The sequence below is a fragment of the Cornus florida genome, unplaced genomic scaffold (assembly GCF_030987335.1).
Source record: "Cornus florida cultivar Cherokee Brave unplaced genomic scaffold, ASM3098733v1 CherokeeBrave_3.0.0_Hap2_Chr02, whole genome shotgun sequence".
In the NCBI taxonomy this organism is placed as follows: Eukaryota; Viridiplantae; Streptophyta; class Magnoliopsida; order Cornales; family Cornaceae; genus Cornus; species Cornus florida.
The window spans coordinates 31,674,591-31,694,713 of NW_026775572.1; the positions used below are offsets into that span (position 1 = coordinate 31,674,591).

The window sequence follows — 20,123 nt, forward strand, 5'->3', positions numbered from 1 at the left end:
TGATGCTTCGAGGGTCTGATGATAAAACTGAAACACAAACTTCAGATTCCTCGGTGGTTTTGCAAACGGCTCTTATTAGAGACATGTCAGCTGAGACGAATGATTGACTGAAAAGAAAAGAGAAACCAGGAGAGAGATACAACTCTCATGACTAGCCATTTCTTCTCTTCTTTATTTTCTTTTCAATCAAGGCCGAGAAGGGAAGATGAGTACGTACTATTTTGACAATCATACATGTATTTATAGCCCTACCTTTCCATATTAATTGTCGTTTTTATATTATTATATATTTTTTAAAAAAGTTATAATAATAAAAGATATGTGTGGACAGCCCTACCTTTCCATATTAATTATATATTTTCTTAAAAAGTTATAATAAATATGGTGTGGACTACCGTATTATAATGTTATAATAATAATATAGCCCTACCTTTCCATATTAGTTGTCGGATTAGTCTTTCCTTTTTGAAATGTTATAAATTAGTTCTTACATTTAAAAAATTAAAGTAAAATAAATGTTATATTTTCTTAATTATCATTTCTACAAAATTCTTGCAACTGAGTAATGAGTATATTTAAACCTAAAAGAACAATTTAATAATTTTAAAACGTTTACAGGCACATACATACAATTAATAGTGTGTAGGTTTTAAAATTATTAAATTATTCTTTTAAGTTTAAATATACTCATTACTCAATTGGAGATTTTTGAAAAAATGATAATTATGAAAATATAACATTTATTTTACTTTAATTTTTTAATGTAAGAGCTAATTTATAACGAGCTAGTGTTGGGTATCCCAGGGATAGATCTGATGTAGTATCCCCAGATTGCTTATAAACCCTTCTATTCTGGATAATATTTAATTTGTACCTCAAAACTTTTGGCTAAATATGAAAATACCCTTAAATTAAAATTTTCTTTCAAGAATGGTGCCATGGAAGGAAAGAGATCGAGTACACCTGCTGCATTGACTGCATAATCTAGTAACAAGCTCTCTTCTTAACTAGCCTGAGGATCTGCCTTTTGTAGTTTTTAATTCTTGTTTGTTCGACTGTTTAGGAAGCTCTCAGGTGAAGAGACCTGAAGGATGATACAACCTGCCTAGTTGTTGATATTAGTCCATTTGATCACCCAGTTTTGCCCCCAACACCTAGGAAGAAACCACCTCTGTTCAGTTCAATTATGTTTGGGAAGAGATCTCATAATGCTATGAACAAAGCAACAAAGCTTTCTGCTTGCAGAAATGTATGCATTCACAACTTACCTTAGTATAGTACAGCAGACACTATCAAACATTACAAGTGTGAAGAATTCATATAGTTCAATGAATTTTTTTTGCCTCAAATGTTTGATTACTGGTCTGTTTTTTTTTTTTTTTTTTTTTTTTTTTTTTTTTTTTTTTTTTTCTTGGTTAAGTTTTGGTTACTGGTCATCTTAGGTACCATTGTGTGCATTGTTTGCTGTTCACTTGTATTTGTGCCAGTTTTGGATATCTTTTGGCAACTAAGTTCCGTTGATGAAAAAATTTTTTGTAAACGATAATTTTAGTTTCCATGTCTTTAAAGCTTTAAGGTACTTCCGAAATTGTGATAGTAATTCAATCAGAATTAGTAGTTGTGTGTGATGACCTTGTGGGCGGGTGTGTCGTGGGCGGGTGCGAGAGACACTATCAGGCTACCACACTGGCGAGTTACAGGTGCACAAGTCCCACATCGCCTGGGTATAGGAAATGTGAAGTACTTATATGTAAGTGCATCACCTCCAATTAGTATGAGGCCTTTTGGGGTGAAGCCCAAGAGCAAAAACCGTGCGGGCTCAGGTCCAAAGCGGACAATATCATACCATGTGGTGGAGCAGGTCGTTACAAATGGTATTAGAGCCTGACCCAGCCGGAAATGTGCCGACGAGGACGTCGGGCCTCCAAGGTGAGTGGATTGTGATGACCCTGTGGGCGGGTGTGCCGTGGGCGGGTGCGAGAGACACTGTCAGGCTACCACAATGGTGAGCTACTGGTGTACAGTCCCACATCGCCTGGGTAGAGGAAAGGTGAAGTGCTTATATGTAAGTGTGTCATCTTCAATTGGTATGAGCCCTTTTGGGGTGAAGCCCAAGAGCAAAACCGTGCGGGCTCAGGCTCAAAGCGGACAATATCATACCATGTGGTGGAGTGGGTCATTACACTGTGAATGTTCTCATTTTCTCCCATCTTTTAATTTAGTGTTTTCACATAGCTAGAATTAGTCATCACATGTTATTGTCAGCTAAAAGTGACCTTGCCGGTTGATAGACTCGACTCAATGAAATATTTTCCCAACTATATGGAATCAGTTACAACAATCCTGTTTCGTCAAAGTTAATATATATATATATATATATATATATTAAGGTTCTCCATGATTTAGTACACTAGGGCCATATGATAAACTAACTGCAAGGGGGATCCATGGTTGAATAGGGAGTCACGATATTATATTGTCATTTCGAGGTTAACTTAGGATTACATTTTTTCTCTAGTGTCAGTTCATTAAAAGACTGAAATTTTGAAGGGATGATTGCACAACCTAGTTTCGTGATATTACCACACTAACTAGTTGTAATCATATTATGTATGTCATTTTAAGCGTAAATTAGATAAATTTTTTCTTTCTTTAATTTTTTCGGTATGTGCGTGCTTGGGAAACCTTAGTATATAAAACTCTTCAAAGGACAATGTCATAGCACTAGTTTTGTGATATATATATACACACACACACACACATATATAAGAAGTAATGTTTCATTAAGGGACTCAAGAGGGGAGCGCTCCCAAGGAGGAATAGATAAGGCCAAGAGGGCCAATTATCCTCTCAAGCTATCTACAAAATCAACAAATTCCTCAGAAGATTTACAAATTCATCCATTAATCCAAAAGAAAAAGGAACACAATATGGTGTATACTCAGCCTTATTAATGGAGCAGAATCATTTATACTCAGCCTTATTAATTCATCTTGGATTCATTTAGATCGATAATGACCTTTGATGTCAATGGGGGTACCAGGAATTGGTTCTTAAAATAGACAGTTTGTGATGGACTGATGCTGTTATGTAGCCTTTGTTGATAAGGAGATAGTTGGATGATAAGGATATAGTTGAATGATTCAAAAAGTAGTCCCTCATATAGATAAAATTTCAAGACTAAGCTCCTACTCTTATAACATCTTCCATGATGATATCTCAACGATCCTCAAAAACTGGTGAAACCTCAAGAGTAGGAGCTTAGTCTAGAAATTTTATCTATAGAGGAAACATCAATACACCTCTATACGGCAGATGCCTTTCTTGATCTCTTCCACGGCAAATGTCTATAAACGGCATCAGATTTCTCTCTGGATGATACGTTTCTACTAAATTCAACTGATCCAGGCCTACCGGTAAAGATGACAAAAATTCTATCCTCTTGTCAGTACAACGTAGATTATATTTGTCAATGGAGCAGAATCATTTATACTCGGCCTTATTAATTCATCTTGGATTCATTAAAGATTATGTGTTTGAAGATGTTGTATCAATGTCATCTGTATTCTGAGAGCAGTGGCTCGAAACCTAAAGACAATGAAAATTCAAAATGTTTTTATTTATTTAGTCACAGAAATCAATTGTCAAATTCTTATATTGAATACATTTTTATCAAATGACAAATACTTGTATTGAATGCAGTTGTATTCCAATCCTCTAGGTTGGGGAATTTTATTTCAAAAATGTTTTGACTATTCCTTATGAAAATAATGGGGACGTTCCCTCCATTATTAGTTAGTAGTTCTTTATTAGAGATGAAACTCGCGCATAATTGCTATAGAAAATTGAGAAATTCTTTCAGCTGTTATTATTATTATTATGTCAAGATTTGATTGGCCCTTTAAGTACACATTTGCTTCCAATTGTCCTGTTCTCATATTGCCTTGGATTTGTAATTATTTGTTATGCCAATTAAAATCAACTTTGTGATAAGTTTTGAATTCTAGCCCAAGGAGAAAATTTTACTTTTGAGGTATTGTTGGACGGAAATGACTCTTAATTCTCTAATTTTAACTTGTATCTCCAAATTTACAATTGATTTTGTCCATTATTTGATGTAAAAACAGAGGCAATAGGAAAAGGTGAAAGAGAGGGGTACGTAGATATGTCTTCTTAAACATCAAACAACCTTTTAGTAAGACAAGCCAAAGTTAAATGGGATAATAATGTCTTTTTACAAGTAAAAAGTGGTTTTACACAACTGAAAATTAATTTTTAGAATGTGAGTGAAAAATAATGGACATACATCAATTTGTTTATATTGGTGGCCTCCAAAACATAATGGACATACATCAATTTGTTTGCATAAAAATTGAACACCATGCGGTCCATGTCCAAATATAGATTTACACAGTGGCTTGGCATGTAGCGAAACATATATTAGAGTGAAATATGGGGGGTTAAAAGTCTCTTTCAGTTTAGTGCGACCCAATAAGTTGTTAGTCTATTCATTCTTCTTCCCTGCTATAATTCCTGACTCTTTATCTTCGTTTGTGCTCACTCTGCAAGCTGTATCACCCTATTCTCAATCCTATGACTAGCAAATAGTGGGCCACATGAGTCAAAACTATTTAACTGTGACCCGTGCATTACCCACTTTTGGGTAAAGTGTCAAAAAAAACCCTCTAAATTATTGACTATTTGCAACAAATTTCTTTAACTAAAAAAAAAAAAAAAAACTATGAATTTGGTGTAATTAAAGACAACCCAGCAAGAGACTTGATCGAAAAAATGAAAAGACAAAAGTACCCTGACAAAACAGAGGAGCCGCAGTGGGTCTGAAAAAAAAAAAAATAAGAAAAGAAAAATCCAAAATTTTTAGAATTAAGCCCACAAATTTACCCAAAATGAAATGAATAACTGCCTCTAGACTTTGTGGTCCGTATTTGAGTTTTTGCAATTTTTGTTTTTCGTTTTTCAATGCATATGTGTCCTTTTAATTAGGACGTAGCCACGTCACTTAAACAATAATTCAAAATACGAATATTAAATTGCATTCACGATGCTAATTCTTTTTGAAAAGTTAAGACTAATTACAAAACTATAACATTTATTTTGTTTTGACTTTTCAATTATATTAATTTGGAAAATACAAACAAAAATGATGGACTAATAAGGATGTAACACTTGGTACCTTAATCTCATTAAGAAATAACAAATATTTACAGCTAATTTAGTTATAATTTTTACTGCTAATTTACTTTTAAACTCTCTTTGTACCACACATTAAGTGTTCCATCCTTAACATTATAACTTTTTAACATCTTTAGTATTATACTCTCTTTGTACCACATTTAATTTTTGGGGTTAGCTGGACCCTTGTTTCGAGGTAGGAAAAAAAAACGAAAAAAAGAAAAGAAAGAGAAAACAAATAAGGAAGAAAATCAGAGTAGTAATATGGAAATTACATATTTATTTTAAAGCAGAATTTTTTTTCTTATTTGTTTTAAAGCAGTAAACCATCACTTCACTTCCACCACCTTCTCTACCATCGCTCCCTTCCATCACTCCCAACTCTACTGTTGCCTTCCACCACCTCCGTCACTGTCGCCACCGCTTTCCACCACCAACATGGCCGGTAGTTTACTTTGTCTCATTTTGTTTCTTGCCATTCCCATTTCCATTTCAGGGTATAAAACCACATATGTGGTGTCAAAGGATGGGAGTGGAGACTATCGCAGCATCTCAAAAGCCGTTTCTGCAATACCTAATTCAGCTTCGGCCACATACATCATTCACATCAAGCGAGGAATTTACAACGAAGCAGTAGATGTGGGTATGTATAAGAACAGTGTCGTGTTCTTGGGAGATGGAATTGACCACACCATAATACAGTTCAATAAGAGTACTTCCACTGGTATTGGGACAGACGAATCGGCCACTGTCAGTATGTGATCACTATCCCATCTCTCTTTCTTTATAAATGCGTGCGCCATTGATCCACGAATCAGATATTAAACTGATAAGAACATATACTACACTATTTTTTTTTTTAGTATTTTATTTTTGGGTAACTCGGGTATTCGAGAATGCACGAATCCTTAGGGACCCTCAACAAGCGGAGACTAGTCACCAAGAACACCTATCGGGACTCGAACCCCAAAACTAAGGCTTATGAAGCACCTCATGACGTGTGTATATTGTGTACATGCAGATATAGAAGCAAGACGTGTGACTATTAATGTGTACATGCAGATATAGAAGCACAACATTTTGTTGCAAAAGACATCAGCTTTGTGAATTCCGCCGTAGTCAATGCCGGACAGGCAGTTGCTGTGAGAAGTGTAGGCTTAAATCATGCATTCTATAGGTGTAGTTTCAAAGGATACCAGGACACTTTGTTTATGATTTCCGGCAGGAAATTTTTCTACAAATGCAACATCTTTGGAACCCTAGACTTCATCTTTGGTGACGCAGGCATCATGTTCCAGAATTGCAACATATACGGGAGAAATCCAGAGAATGAAGGATTGCCCATTATTGTTATAGCTGAATCAAGGGGTATAGCGAACAGTGAATTTTCGACATGCACTCTGTGCACTTATCGTCGTTCTGAAGCAGAATCTTTAATGTATACTATAATTAGATATGGGTCCCACTCAATTGACACTTAGCTTGATTCAGTTAGAGAAATAGGTTATTTGTTTTGCTATTTCTTGAATAATTTTAAGCCTTGATTCCCTTAATGTCATGTGCTGAACATTTGGTTCCTTGTTGATTTAATTTTGTTTCAATTCGTCATCCTCCATCACAAATATAAGCTTCTTCTTGTTGCTGAATTTCTTTTCTTTTTTTTCCTGAATGGGATTTTTGTTTTATATATAAATCAGAATAGTACAATTACAAACATGGAGGACATCCTCCGGTACAAAGCAAGTAATGGACTATGTCATTTTCAAACCAGCAAAGGAAACCCGAGCTAGACTAGAGTGAACCAGAAGAAACAAAAACAAAACAAACCAGAACTAAAAAATACTGCTCTAAAAATTTTTGATCTTGAAGTCCATTAAAGCTTGCATCTCTGCAACAATCTCTCTCAAACCAGAAACATCCACAGCATTGAAAATATCTGAGAAAAACTTCAGCAACAGAGTAATTCAAAGGCCTGCTCAAACATCAATCTTGAAATCCGATGAGAGTAGTCCATTGTTATTAACCAAACTCCAATTCCAATTGAAACCAGAACTTTCCAGCTCTTCTCTCCTCTGCATCCAGACTCTTGTTTAGATTTTTTTCAAGCTCCATCTGTTCAGGTAAACACAAATCTGTATTTTTCTGTAGCAAGTTTTTGCTTATGGATTTTGTTTTTTTGGATGAGTTTGGTTGTAGATTTGATTATGGATTTTGTTGGTTGGGTGCTTTTTGTTGTGAATTTGATTTTTAATTTAGGGATTTGTGGTTTTTAGTTTAGTGATTTGGGTTTTTGATCAGTTTAGGGTTTAGAGATTTGTGGTCTTTAGAATACTGAACCTTCTTTTTCTTTGTAGAAAGTGTTGGTACATCTTCTTCTTCAGCGCAATCAAAATTTACAGAATTTAAAAGCCCAATTTAACAAATATCACAAAATAAGTCCAAAATTTCTCCTATTCCCTGCTCTATCCTTGTATTTAATAGGCTGTATCCATCCGAATGTTGGTGGACTTCTCTTTCTCTATCCAACCGAATGTTAATGGGCTTAAATTAATGGAGATTTTAAATACAGCATTGTGCAAATTTTGTATGAAACGAGGTAAAGAATGATGGAACTGCTTTCAGAGACTGAAACCAAAACCTGCAAGTGAAATAACAAACCATGCCAGTCAGTACATTCCCAGATAGCTAATGCTGCATAATGAACCTAATCGAGTGAAGAAATCATATAAACATGGCTATGCATAAGTAATAGTTTTATACGTTTTGAAGCAACCAACCCATTCATGGTCATAATACCTTGTAAAGTGACTCTAAGAAAAGTTTCTCATCAAAACACCAACTGCTCATGCGCTTGAGGGGAGCTAAAAACCAAAAACAAGTACCAACGATCAGTAAGAACAAAATCTAAATAAATTATCCTCCATTTAAAAATAACTGCTCAAGACCTATCCGCATGCAACACTGCATCAAGTCTTGCAGTAGATGAAATTTTCAAAAAACAAGAAAATAAAAAATCAAATAAATTCTCATAAAGTTGAACAGAAGAATTTGAATATTGAATTACACAAATCTCGGGCTCACTAGTCGAAGGGAATCCAGAGGTGTGACTTGTGCAAATCTCAAAGTTATGGACAATTTTACTCATATTGAGTTGGAAGAGCTCAATCCCAAGGCCAGAGGTTGGAGGAAGTTAAATTATTAGTTAACCATCTGTCCAAAATGTTAAAAAGAATATGACAAGAAAGAAAAACTTCAGAAGAAAAATGAATTAGTGGAAGAAAACAACAAAAATCCCAAAAGGGTACTCGTGGCAAATTGTGCCTTGACCATGCGTTTGGATTTAAAGTCGTTGATAATACACACTTCATAAAGGGTACTAGATATAACTGTATATTAGATATTAATCAGGCTTAGTTAGCTTAGAAAGTTTCACATGATATTATCCTAGATAGAATCCAGTAAATATAATATCCAAGAGTGCAACCCCATTAATGTGTCTCAGCAGGCAGGGGTAGAAAGGACAGTAATGGCTTTTCTACTCCTCCGACCTGGCATTCTCTAGAAGAAACAAAATTTTGGCAGGTCTCAAACATACTTGAACATTTTTTCACTGAAAAGTTGCTTGAAGATAAACAATTATCTACAGAAGAAAAACTTTCGTATATTAGCAGATTATTTTTATCTAATCATAACTAATTGAATGCTGAGGTAGTGCTTCAAGGATGTGATTTGAGAATAAATAAATAAATTGCAAACATATTGAAAGTTATCAATGTTTAAAAAATTCTAAAATGCACAGCCAAGTGTTTCTTCATGTTTTTCATAAAGTATATCGAAACAAAAATTCTAAATTACAACCTAGGGTGTTGCTTTTATTGTGATCACTTGTCAATGACTTAACTATGTAAAGGCTTAATCTTCTTTGCAAAACTAGTGTTTTTCTTTGTAATTTATTCTAAAAAGAAAATGGTAGTAATATGTATATCATACAAAGTATTTTTCTTTTTAATTTATACCTATATAGATATATATTTTGTAGTGTACATATCTGTATTAATCCAACACACACACAATTATACACATATATTTCCATGTTCCTTGTTGTAAACTGTATGTGTATCCTATTTTTCAAAAATGAAAAATAAAAATTATCTCACTTTATTTGTAGCTTATCGTGTCCAATCTTGTCTCCATGATCATGCTTCATCCTTGGATGCTATGAATGAGATGTTTCATATTGAGAGAGTACTACAAATTCCATACATAGATTCAAATAGAAATAATCACTACCTGTCAATTAAATTGTTACTCAAAATCTTGGATTGAATAAAATTTGGGATAACACCTAGTTTCTGCTGTGTTTTTACCTAAGGCAGAATTCAAATCATTTTTATGCGTCATGTTAACTGGATTAATATAACAAATATTACAAAACTATTTTCAAAAATTCATACAACCAAGTAGTTTTATGAGTTTTTGTTTTCCGAAAACTGTTTTGTAAATTCTCTTAACCAAGTAGGTTTCAAATCTGAAAAAATTGAAAAAAATAAAAATAAAAATGAAAATGAAAAAGAGACCGTGCAACCCATAGGCTAGAAAACAGACAGAACCGTTAACAAACAATTTAGGGATAACTTCAAAGTCCAAACTGAAGCATGCAAGAGGGCAAGTTGAGTAATGCTACGACAAATAGTTGATTTTTCTTTTATTTTTATTTTTTATTTTTACATATTTTTTTGGTGCGATTTCAGTAAATAATAAGAATTTTTAGTCAATAATAAAGTCTTTCTTCTCGGAATTTCCATGTTTTTTCAAACAAGTTTTAAAGTTTGACTTGCCAATGATTGAACCACATGCTGCACATACACCATACACATAACTAGCAAATATGAATAATGAAGGTGTGATTCGAAAATGAGTACGGCAGTTTTTATAATTACCTTAATAGATAGAGTTTTTGTCACATCAAGTCTACTGTATAGACTAGCTAAAACATATTTTTATATCATTTTCCTTGAAAATATATTGTTGACAAAATTTTAGGAGTAAAAGCAAACACAGTAGTTTTGTCAATAAAGCATGTTTATTAATTTATTCGGCATAATAATAATAATATTATATGATTTGATGATCATGACTTGGACAAGCTATTTACAATCGTCTTTGCATCAATAGAGAAGTCACTGATGAGAGTATTCATCTGCTCCAAGGCTTTTATGCCGTGTTCGTCGCAGGTTTCAGACGCAATAGCAGCATCTTGAGTGTCTCTCCCCGCGTCTCCATATCTCCCCTGATCAAATTTTGGTAGACCGTCCTAGGTTATGCCAAACTCAACTTGGTCATAACTATCTCTACAGTCCTCCAGGCCTTGCTTGTAACCAAGGTCAGTTGCGTTACGAAGCAGTTGGCTGGCGTATAAAGAAATGTCATGGCACTTTGCTGCTGTGATTTGCATGGCAATCCTCGCTAGGCTGGTTTTGTTACTAGTGGTGATGCTCCGAGGGTCTGATGATAAAACTAAAAAGCAAACATTGGAATACAGGGTGGTTTTGCAAACGGCTCTTATTAAGGACATGTCAGCTGAGACGAAGGATTGACTGAAAAGAAAAAGAGAAACCATCAGGAGAGAGATACAGCTCTCATGACTCGCCATTTCGACTTCTCTTCTTTTCTACCTGGGTCGAGGGAAGATGAGTACATAATATTTTGACAATCATACATGCATTTATAGCCCTACTTTTCCATATTAATTGTCATTTTTATATTAGTTATATATTTTCTTAAAAAGTTATAATAATATAAGATATGGTGTGGACTACCATATTATTATGTTATCATCTGTGCCCCGTCATAATGGTCCAATTCTACACTTCACACTTTTTAAGATAACAAAATTTATTATACTACTTTATTAGACAGGCAAAAGATACATGTCCCAATTTGCCCTTTCCTTTTAAAAGTTTTATTTTGAATAAGTCCAAAATTGAATGAATTTCAAGAGACATTTAATGGGTCCACCCTTTTTGAGATTTTAATTATTTTATTAAATCAAAAGAAAAATTTAGGGAAGGAAAAAAAAAATCAAAAGAAAAATTTTGGAAATAAAAATTTTAGAGGGATATTATATAGATTTTCTCACATATATATGTAAAATTACTTTAAAAAAAATGCTATATATATTACACTTGTTGGAGCCAAGGCAGGGGTAGATACTGCAAATTAGTTATCACTTGTTTTTCATGGGTAAAGTTCAGTGTGTGTGAGGGAGTGAGAAGGTCAATTTAGACCTTTCAAGTTTCTAATATATTAGGATTAAGATATATAATAAGGAAATGAGGGTATAAATATTCACATCTTTTTAAAGATGTTAGAGACGGAAAAATAATTTGGGGTGTGAGTAATAGTTATTTTCAAAAATTGTTTTAATGTGATATTTGACCAAACCTAAAGGGGTGTTACCGAAATTAACACTTCATTTTATTTCCGATAGTTGTTTTTCTGTTGAATAAATTATTTTATTTGTCGTAAAAAAAATACAAAAAAAAGGTAAAAAATTTCATTAGTTATGGTATTATGTAAAAGGACAATACTTGCCTACTCATCAGTGAGTAGGCAATTTCTATTGACTATGTATGTGGCTTAATAAAATTATAACAAGTGTCCTAAAATTTATAAAATATAAATATAACAAAAATAAAATTAGAACTGGTTTGACCCATTTTTAATTGGATTCACTGTATCTTTTACAATTTTCCCCTAGTACACTGTATACATCCTTAACCACTATCCCTATAAATATCAGAATATGTGTATGGGAGTTATAAAAAAAATAATTGAATTGAGATATAGCAATAGTGTTTTGAGGGGTTAGTTTTGCTCTCTACCTTCTCAAAGTGGAAAATATGTGATTGATACGAAGAACCATTCTTAGAATCATAAAATGCTTCTGGTTTGTGTTTTTAAAAAAAAAAAGTTCTTGCCCTTCTTTAGTCCAACTTAGGATTGTTGCAGTGGGAACGGGGATTGCTTTGGAAGTGGAGGTGAATGGGTATTTTAATAACATGGTTTATGTATATGTATTTATATTATTTTGATCTTTCGATTCCAAAGAACAAAAACAATATATTGTTTTAGGAAGATCTTGTTTTTGGAAAGTATTGTTTTAGGAAGCTTGAATCCTAATTTTTCTCTACTTTAAAAGCTAATTTTGTACCTTTGTATGTACAAGTGTGTATAGATATATATATGGAGAGAAAGATGCGGTTAAGCCCAATTAAAATGAATTAAATACGTTCTGGTTGTATTTTTGTTATATTTTATATTTTATAAAATTTGAAACACTTATCATAATTTTATTATGCCACCTACTGAGTAAGTAGAAACTCCCTACTCACCGGTGAGTAGGCAAATATTGTCCTATGTAAAAAGGGATAATGCAATAGGAAAAAAGAAGGGAGTGGCTTCCCTAAAAATAACTAAAAAAAGAGATTGTACAAACTATACAAGAAGCAAATAGGGATAAAAAAAATAAAAAATAAAAAATAAAAATGAAAAAGAGGCCGTGCAACCCATAGGCAAGAAAACAGACAGAACCGTTAACAAACAATTTAGGGATAACTTCAAAGTCCAAACTGAAGCATGCAAGAGAGCAAGAGAAAGGATTCGGTTAATTATTATTTTGGCTTGAATATGAAAGTGAGCGAATTAAAACAATTTGAGTAATGCTACGTTGATTTTTCTTTTCTTTTTTTATTTTTTAATATATTTTTTTGGAGCGATTTCAATAAATAACAAGAATTTTTAGTCAATAATATAAAGTCTTTCTTCTCGGAATTTCCATGCTTTTTCTAACATGTTTTAAAGTTTGACTTGCCAATGATCCAATGGAACCACATACACCATACACATGACTAGCAAATATGAATAATGAAGGTGTGAATAAGTGATTCGAAAATGAGTATGGCAGTTATTATGATTACCTTAATAGAGAGAGTTGTTGTCACATCAAGTCTATTCTATAGACGAGCAAAAACATTTTTTTTATATATCATTTTCCTTCAAAATATATTGTTGACAAAATTTTATGCATTAGTTTTGTCAATAAAGTGAATAAAGCATGTTTATTAATTAATTTGGCATAATAATAATAGTATACGATTTGATGATCATGACTTGGACAAGCTCTTTACAATCGTCCTTGCATCAATAGAGAAGTCACCAATGAGAGTATTCATCTGCTTTAAGGCTTTTATGCCGTGTTCGTCGCAGGTTTCAGAAGCAATAGAAGCATCTTCAGTGTATCTCCCCGCGTCTTCATATCTCCCTTGATCAAAATTTGACAGACCTTTATCGGTTATGCCAAACTCAACTTGGTCATAACTATCTCTACAGTCCTCCAGGTCTTGCTTGTAACCAGGGTCTGTTGCGGTACGAAGCAGTTGGTTGGCGTATAATGAAATGTCATGGCACTTTGCTGCTGTGATTTGCATGGCAATCCTCGCTAGGCTGGTTTTGTTACTGGCGGTGATGCTTTGAGGGTCTGATGATAAAACTGAAACACAAACTTCAGATTCTTCGGTGGTTTTGCAAATGGCTCTTATTAGAGACACGTCAGCTGAGACGAATGATTGACTGAAAAAAAAAGAGAAACCAGGAGAGAGATACAACTCTCATGACTAGCCATTTCTTCTCTTCTTTATTTTCTTTTCAATCAAGACCGAGAAGGGAAGATGAGTACGTACTATTTTGACAATCATACATGTATTTATAGCCCTACCTTTCCATATTAATTGTCGTTTTTATATTATTATATATTTTTTAAAAAAGTTATAATAATAAAAGATATGGTGTGGACAGCCCTACCTTTCCATACTAATTATATATTTTCTTAAAAAGTTATAATAAATATGGTGTGGACTACCATATTATAATGTTATAATAATAATATAGCCCTACCTTTCCATATTAGTTGTCGGATTAGTCTTTCCTTTTTGAAATGTTATAAATTAGTTCTTACATTTAAAAAATTAAAGTAAAATAAATGTTATATTTTCTTAGTTATCATTTCTACAAAAATCTTGCAACTGAGTAATCAGTATATTTAAACCTAAAAGAACAATTTAATAATTTTAAAACGTTTACAGGCACATACATACAATTAATAGTGTGTACGTTTTAAAATTATTAAATTATTCTTTTAAGTTTAAATATACTCATTACTCAGTTGGAGATTTTTGAAAAAATGATAATTATGAAAATATAACATTTATTTTACTTTAATTTTTTAATGTAAGAGCTAATTTATAACGAGCAAGTGTTGGGTATCCCAGGGATAGATCTGACGTAGTGTCCCCAGATTGCTTATAAACCCTTCTATTCTGGATAATATTTAATTTGTACCTCAAAACTTTCGGCTAAATATGAAAATACCCTTAAATTATAATTTTCTTTCAAGAATGGTGCCATGGAAGGAAAGAGATCGAGTACACCTGCTGCATTGACTGCATAATCTAGTAACAAGCTCTCTTCTTAACTAGCCTGAGGATCTTCCTTTTGTAGTTTTTAATTCTTGTTTGTTCGACTGTTTAGGAAGCTCTCAGGTCAAGAGGCCTGAAGGATTATACAACCTGCCTAGTTGTTGATATTAGTCCATTTGATCACCCAGTTTTGCCCCCAACACCTAGGAAGAAACCACCTCTGTTCAGTTCAATTATGTTTGGGAAGAGATCTCATAATGCTATGAACAAAGCAACAAAGCTTTCTGCTTGCAGAAATGTATGCATTCACAACTTACCTTAGTATAGTGCAGCAGACACTATCAAACATTACAAGTGTGAAGAATTCATATAGTTCAATGAAATTTTTTTGCCTCAATTGTTTGATTACTGGTCTGTTTTTTTTTTTTTTTTTTTGGTTAGGTTTTGGTTACTGGTCATCTTAGGTACTATTGTGTGCATTGTTTGCTGTTCACTTGTATTTGTGCCAGTTTTGGATATCTTTTGGCAACTAAGTTCCGTTGATGAAAAAATTGTTTGTGTAAACAATAATTTTAGTTTCCATGTCTTTAAACCTTTAAGGTACTTCCGAAATTGTGATAGTAATTCAATCAGAATTAGTAGCTGTGAATGTTCTCATTTTCTCCCATCTTTTAATTTAGTGTTTTCACATAGCTAGAACTAGTCATCACATGTTATTGTCAGCTAAAAGTGACTTTGCCAGTTGATAGACTCGACTCAATGAAATAGTTTCCCAACTATATGGAATCAGTTACATCAATCCTGTTTCGTCAAAGTTTATATATATATATATATATATATATATATATATATATATATATTAACGTTCTCCATATGATAAACTAACTGCAAGGGGGATCCATGGTTGAATAGGGAGTCACGATATTATATTGTCATTTCTAGGTTAACTTGGATTACATTTTTTCTCTCGTGTCACTGGAAAATCATTAAAAGACTGAAATTTTGAAGGGATGATTGCACAACCTAGTTTCGTGATATTACCACACTAACTAGTTGTAATCATATTATGTATGTCATTTTAAGCGTAAATTAGATAAATTTTTTCTTTCTTTAATTTTTTCGGTATGTGTGTGCTTGGGAAACCTTAGTATATAAAACTCTTCAAAGGACGATGTCATAGCACTAGTTTTGTGATATATATATACACACACACACACACACATATATAAGAAGTAATGTTTCATTAAGGGACTCAAGAGGGGAGCGCTCCCAAGGAGGAATAGATAAGGCCAAGAGGGCCAATTATCCTCTCAAGCTATCTACAAAATCAACAAATTCCTCAAAAGATTTACAAATTCGTCCATTAATCCAAAAGAAAAAGGAACACAATATGGTGTATACTCAGCCTTATTAATGGAGCAGAATCATTTATACTCTGCCTTTTTAATTCATCTTGGATTCATTTAGATAATGACCTTTGATGTCAATGGGGGTACCAGGAATTGGTTCTTAAAATAGACAGTTTGTGATGGACTGATGCTGTTATGTAGCCTTTGTTGATAAGGAGATAGTTGGATGATAAGGATATAGTTGAATGATACATAAAGTAGTCCCTCATATAGATAAAATTTCAAGACTAAGCTCCTACTCTTATAACATCTTCCATGATGATATCTCAACGATCCTCAAAAACTGGTGAAACCTCAAGAGTAGGAGCTTAGTCTTGAAATTTTATCTATAGAGGAAAGACATCAATACATCTCTATACGGCAGATGCCTTTCTTGATCTCTTCCACGGCAAATGTCTATAAACGGCATCAGATTTCTCTCTGGATGATACGTTTCTACTAAATTCAACTGATCCAGGCCTACCGGTAAAGATGACAAAAATTCTATCCTCTTGTCAGTACAACGAAGATTATATTTGTCAATGGAGCAGAATCATTTATACTCAGCCTTATTAATTCATCTTGGATTCATTAAAGATTATGTGTTTGAAGATATTGTATCAATGTCATCTGTATTCTGAGAGCAGTGGCTCGAAACCTAAAGACAATGAAAATTCAAAATGTTTTTATTTATTTAGTCACAGAAATCAATTGTCAAATTCTTATATTGAATACATTTTTATCAAATGACAAATACTTGTATTGAATGCAGTTGTATTCCAATCCTCTGGGTTGGGGAATTTTATTTCAAAAATGTTTTGACTATTCCTTGTGAAAATAATGGGGACGTTCCCTCCATTATCAGTTAGTAGTTCTTTATTAGAGATGAAACTCGCGCACAATTGCTATAGAAAATTGAGAAATTCTTTCAGCTGTTATTATTATTATTATGTCAAGATTTGATTGGCCCTTTAAGTACACATTTGCTTCCAATTGTCCTGTTCTCATATTGCCTTGGATTTGTAATTATTTGTTATGCCAATTAAAATCAACTTTGTGATAAGTTTTGAATTCTGTAGCCCAATGAGAAAATTTTACATTTGAGGTATTGTTGGACGGAAATGACTCTTAATTCTCTAATTTTAACTTGTATCTCCAAATTTACAATTGATTTTGTCCATTATTTGTTGTAAAAACAGAGGCAATAGGAAAAGGTGAAAGAGAGGGGTACGTAGAAATATCTTCTTAAACATCAAACAACCTTTTAGTAAGACAAGCCAAAGTTAAATGGGATAATAATGTCTTTTTACAAGTAAAAAGTGGTTTTACACAACTGAAAATTAATTTTTAGAATGTTAGTGAAAAATACACCAAAAATTTGTAATGTGAGTGATAATAATTTTCAAAAAGTTTTTTAATGTGATAATTGACCAAACTTAAAAAGTATCGATAAAATTAATTCAATTTATTAACAACCATCATAGTTATTTATTGAAAAAAAAAAAAGAAGAAGTCAAGTTTAGAAATATGGGGGGTTAAAAGTCTCTTTCAGTTTAGTGCGACCCAATAAGTTGTTAGTCTATTCATTCTTCTTCCCTGCTATAATTCCTGACTCTTTATCTTCGTTTGTGCTCACTCTGCTAGCTGTATCACCCTATTCTCAATCCTATGACTAGCAAATAGTGGGCCACATGAGTCAAAACTATTTAAGCATTACCCAATTTTGGGTAAAGTGTCAAAAAAAACCCTCTAAATTATTGACTATTTGCAACAAATTTCTTTAACTAAAAAAAAAAAAAAAAAAAAAAAAAACTATGAATTTGGTGTAATTAAAGACAACCCAGCAAGAGACTTGATCGAAAAAATGAAAAGACAAAAGTACCCTGACAAAACAGAGGAGCCGCAGTGGGTCTGAAAAAAAAAATAATAATAAGAAAAGAAAAATCCAAAATTTTTAGAATTAAACCCACAAATTTACCCAAAATGAAATGAATAACTGCCTCTAGACTTTGTGGTCCGTATTTGAGTTTTTGCAATTTTTGTTTTTCATTTTTCAATGCATATGTGTCCTTTTAATTGGGACGTAGCCACGTCACTTAAACAATAATTCAAAATACGAATATTAAATTGCATTCACGATGCTAATTCTTTTTGAAAAGTTAAAACTAATTACAAAACTATAACATTTATTTTGTTTTGACTTTTCAATTATATTAATTTGGAAAATACAAACAAAAATGATGGACTAATAAGGATGTAACACTTGGTACCTTAATCTCATTAAGAAATAACAAATATTTACAGCTAATTTAGTTATAATTTTTACTGCTAATTTACTTTTAAACTCTCTTTGTACCACACATTAAGTGTTCCATCCTTAACATTATAACTTTTAAACATCTTTAGTATTATACTCTCTTTGTACCACATTTAATTTTTGGGGTTAGCTGGACCCTTGTTTCGAGGTAGGAAAAAAAAACGAAAAAAAGGAAAGAAAGAGAAAACAAATAAGGAAGAAAATCAGAGTAGTAATATGGAAATTACATATTTGTTTTAAAGCAGAAATTTTTTTCTTATTTGTTTTAAAGCAGTAAACCATCACTTCACTTCCACCACCTTCTCTACCATCGCTCCCTTCCATCACTCCCAACTCTGCTGTTGCCTTCCACCACCTCCGTCACTGTCGCCACCGCTTTCCACCACCAACATGGCCGGTAGTTTACTTTGTCTCATTTTGTTTCTTGCCATTCCCATTTCCATTTCAGGGTATAAAACCACATATGTGGTGTCAAAGGATGGGAGTGGAGACTATCGCAGCATCTCAAAAGCCGTTTCTGCAATACCTAATTCAGCTTCGGCCACATACATCATTCACATCAAGCGGGGAATTTACAACGAAGCAGTAGATGTGGGTATGTATAAGAACAGTGTCGTGTTCTTGGGAGATGGAATTGACCACACCATAATACAGTTCAGTAAGAGTACTTCCACTGGTATTGGGACAGACGAATCGGCCACTGTCAGTATGTGATCACTATCCCATCTCTCTTCCTTTATAAATGCGTGCGCCATTGATCCACGAATCTGATATTAAACTGATAAGAACATATACTACACTATTTTTTTTTTTTCGTATTTTATTTTTGGGTAACTCTGGTATCCGGAAATGCACGAATCCTTAGGGACCCTCAACAAGCTGAGACTAGTCACCAAGAACTATCGGGGACTCGAACCCCAAACCTAAGGCTTATGAAGCACCTCATGACGTGTGTATATTGTGTACATGCAGATATAGAAGCAAGACGTGTGTCTATTAATGTGTACATGCAGATATAGAAGCACAACATTTTGTTGCAAAAGACATCAGCTTTGTGAATTCTGCCGGAGTCAATGCCGGACAGGCAGTTGCTGTGAGAAGTGTAGGCTTAAATCATGCATTCTATAGGTGTAGTTTCAAAGGATACCAGGACACTTTGTTTATGATTTTCGGCAGGAAAGTTTTCTACAAATGCAACATCTTTGGAACCCTAGACTTCATCTTTGGTGACGCAGGCATCATGTTCCAGAATTGCAACATATACGGGAGAAATCCAGAGAATGAAGGATTGCCCATTATTGTTACAGTTGAATCAAGGGGTATAGCGAACAATGAATTTTCGACATGCACTCTGTGCACTTATCGTCGTTCTGAAGCAGAATCTTTAATGTATACTGTAATTAGATATGGGTCCCACTCAATTGACACTTAGCTTGATTCAGTTAGAGAAATAGGTTATTTGTTTTGCTATTTCTTGAATAATTTTAAGCCTTGATTCCCTTAATGTCATGTGCTGAACATTTGGTTCCTTGTTGATTTAATTTTGTTTCAATTCGTCATCCTCCATCACAAATATAAGCTTCTTCTTGTTGCTGAATTTCTTTTCTTTTTTTTCCTGAATGGGATTTTTGTTTTATATATAAATCAGAATAGTACAATTACAAACATGGAGGACATCCTCCGGTACAAAGCAAGTAATGGACTATGTCATTTTCAAACCAGCAAAGGAAACCCGAGCTAGACTAGAGT

The 20,123-nt window shown here is 33.3% G+C and overlaps 3 protein-coding genes across 3 annotated transcripts; 2 read left to right on the top strand and 1 right to left on the bottom strand.

The window, feature by feature from the left end:
* Positions 1-5,631: 5,631 nt before the first annotated feature.
* Positions 5,632-6,674, top strand: LOC132295969 (probable pectinesterase/pectinesterase inhibitor 40). The gene is made up of 2 exons (XM_059794224.1): positions 5,632-5,947; positions 6,256-6,674. Exons 1-2 carry the CDS (start codon positions 5,632-5,634, stop codon positions 6,672-6,674), a joined length of 735 nt encoding a protein of 244 aa, XP_059650207.1.
* A 6,684-nt stretch (positions 6,675-13,358) lies between these two features.
* Positions 13,359-18,766, bottom strand: LOC132295970 (uncharacterized). The gene is made up of 2 exons (XM_059794225.1): positions 18,720-18,766; positions 13,359-13,824 (listed from the first exon to the last, which is right to left on the bottom strand). Exons 1-2 carry the CDS (start codon positions 18,764-18,766, stop codon positions 13,359-13,361), a joined length of 513 nt encoding a protein of 170 aa, XP_059650208.1.
* Positions 18,765-19,806, top strand: LOC132295971 (probable pectinesterase/pectinesterase inhibitor 40). The gene is made up of 2 exons (XM_059794226.1): positions 18,765-19,080; positions 19,388-19,806. The coding sequence occupies exons 1-2, from the start codon at positions 18,765-18,767 to the stop codon at positions 19,804-19,806; spliced, it is 735 nt and encodes a 244-aa protein (XP_059650209.1).
* Positions 19,807-20,123: the final 317 nt, after the last annotated feature.

Coding starts and splice junctions, on each gene's coding strand:
- LOC132295969 (XM_059794224.1), top strand. CDS start 5,632: ATGGCCGGTAGTTTACTTTGTCTCATTTTGTTTCTTGCCATTCCCATT. Junction 5,948..6,255: donor AGACGAATCGGCCACTGTCA/GTATGTGATCAC, acceptor GTGTACATGCAG/ATATAGAAGCACAACATTTT.
- LOC132295971 (XM_059794226.1), top strand. CDS start 18,765: ATGGCCGGTAGTTTACTTTGTCTCATTTTGTTTCTTGCCATTCCCATT. Junction 19,081..19,387: donor AGACGAATCGGCCACTGTCA/GTATGTGATCAC, acceptor GTGTACATGCAG/ATATAGAAGCACAACATTTT.
- LOC132295970 (XM_059794225.1), bottom strand. CDS start 18,766: ATGTTGGTGGTGGAAAGCGGTGGCGACAGTGACGGAGGTGGTGGAAG. Junction 13,825..18,719: donor AGTGACGGAGGTGGTGGAAG/GCAACAGCAGAG, acceptor TTTTTTTTTCAG/TCAATCATTCGTCTCAGCTG.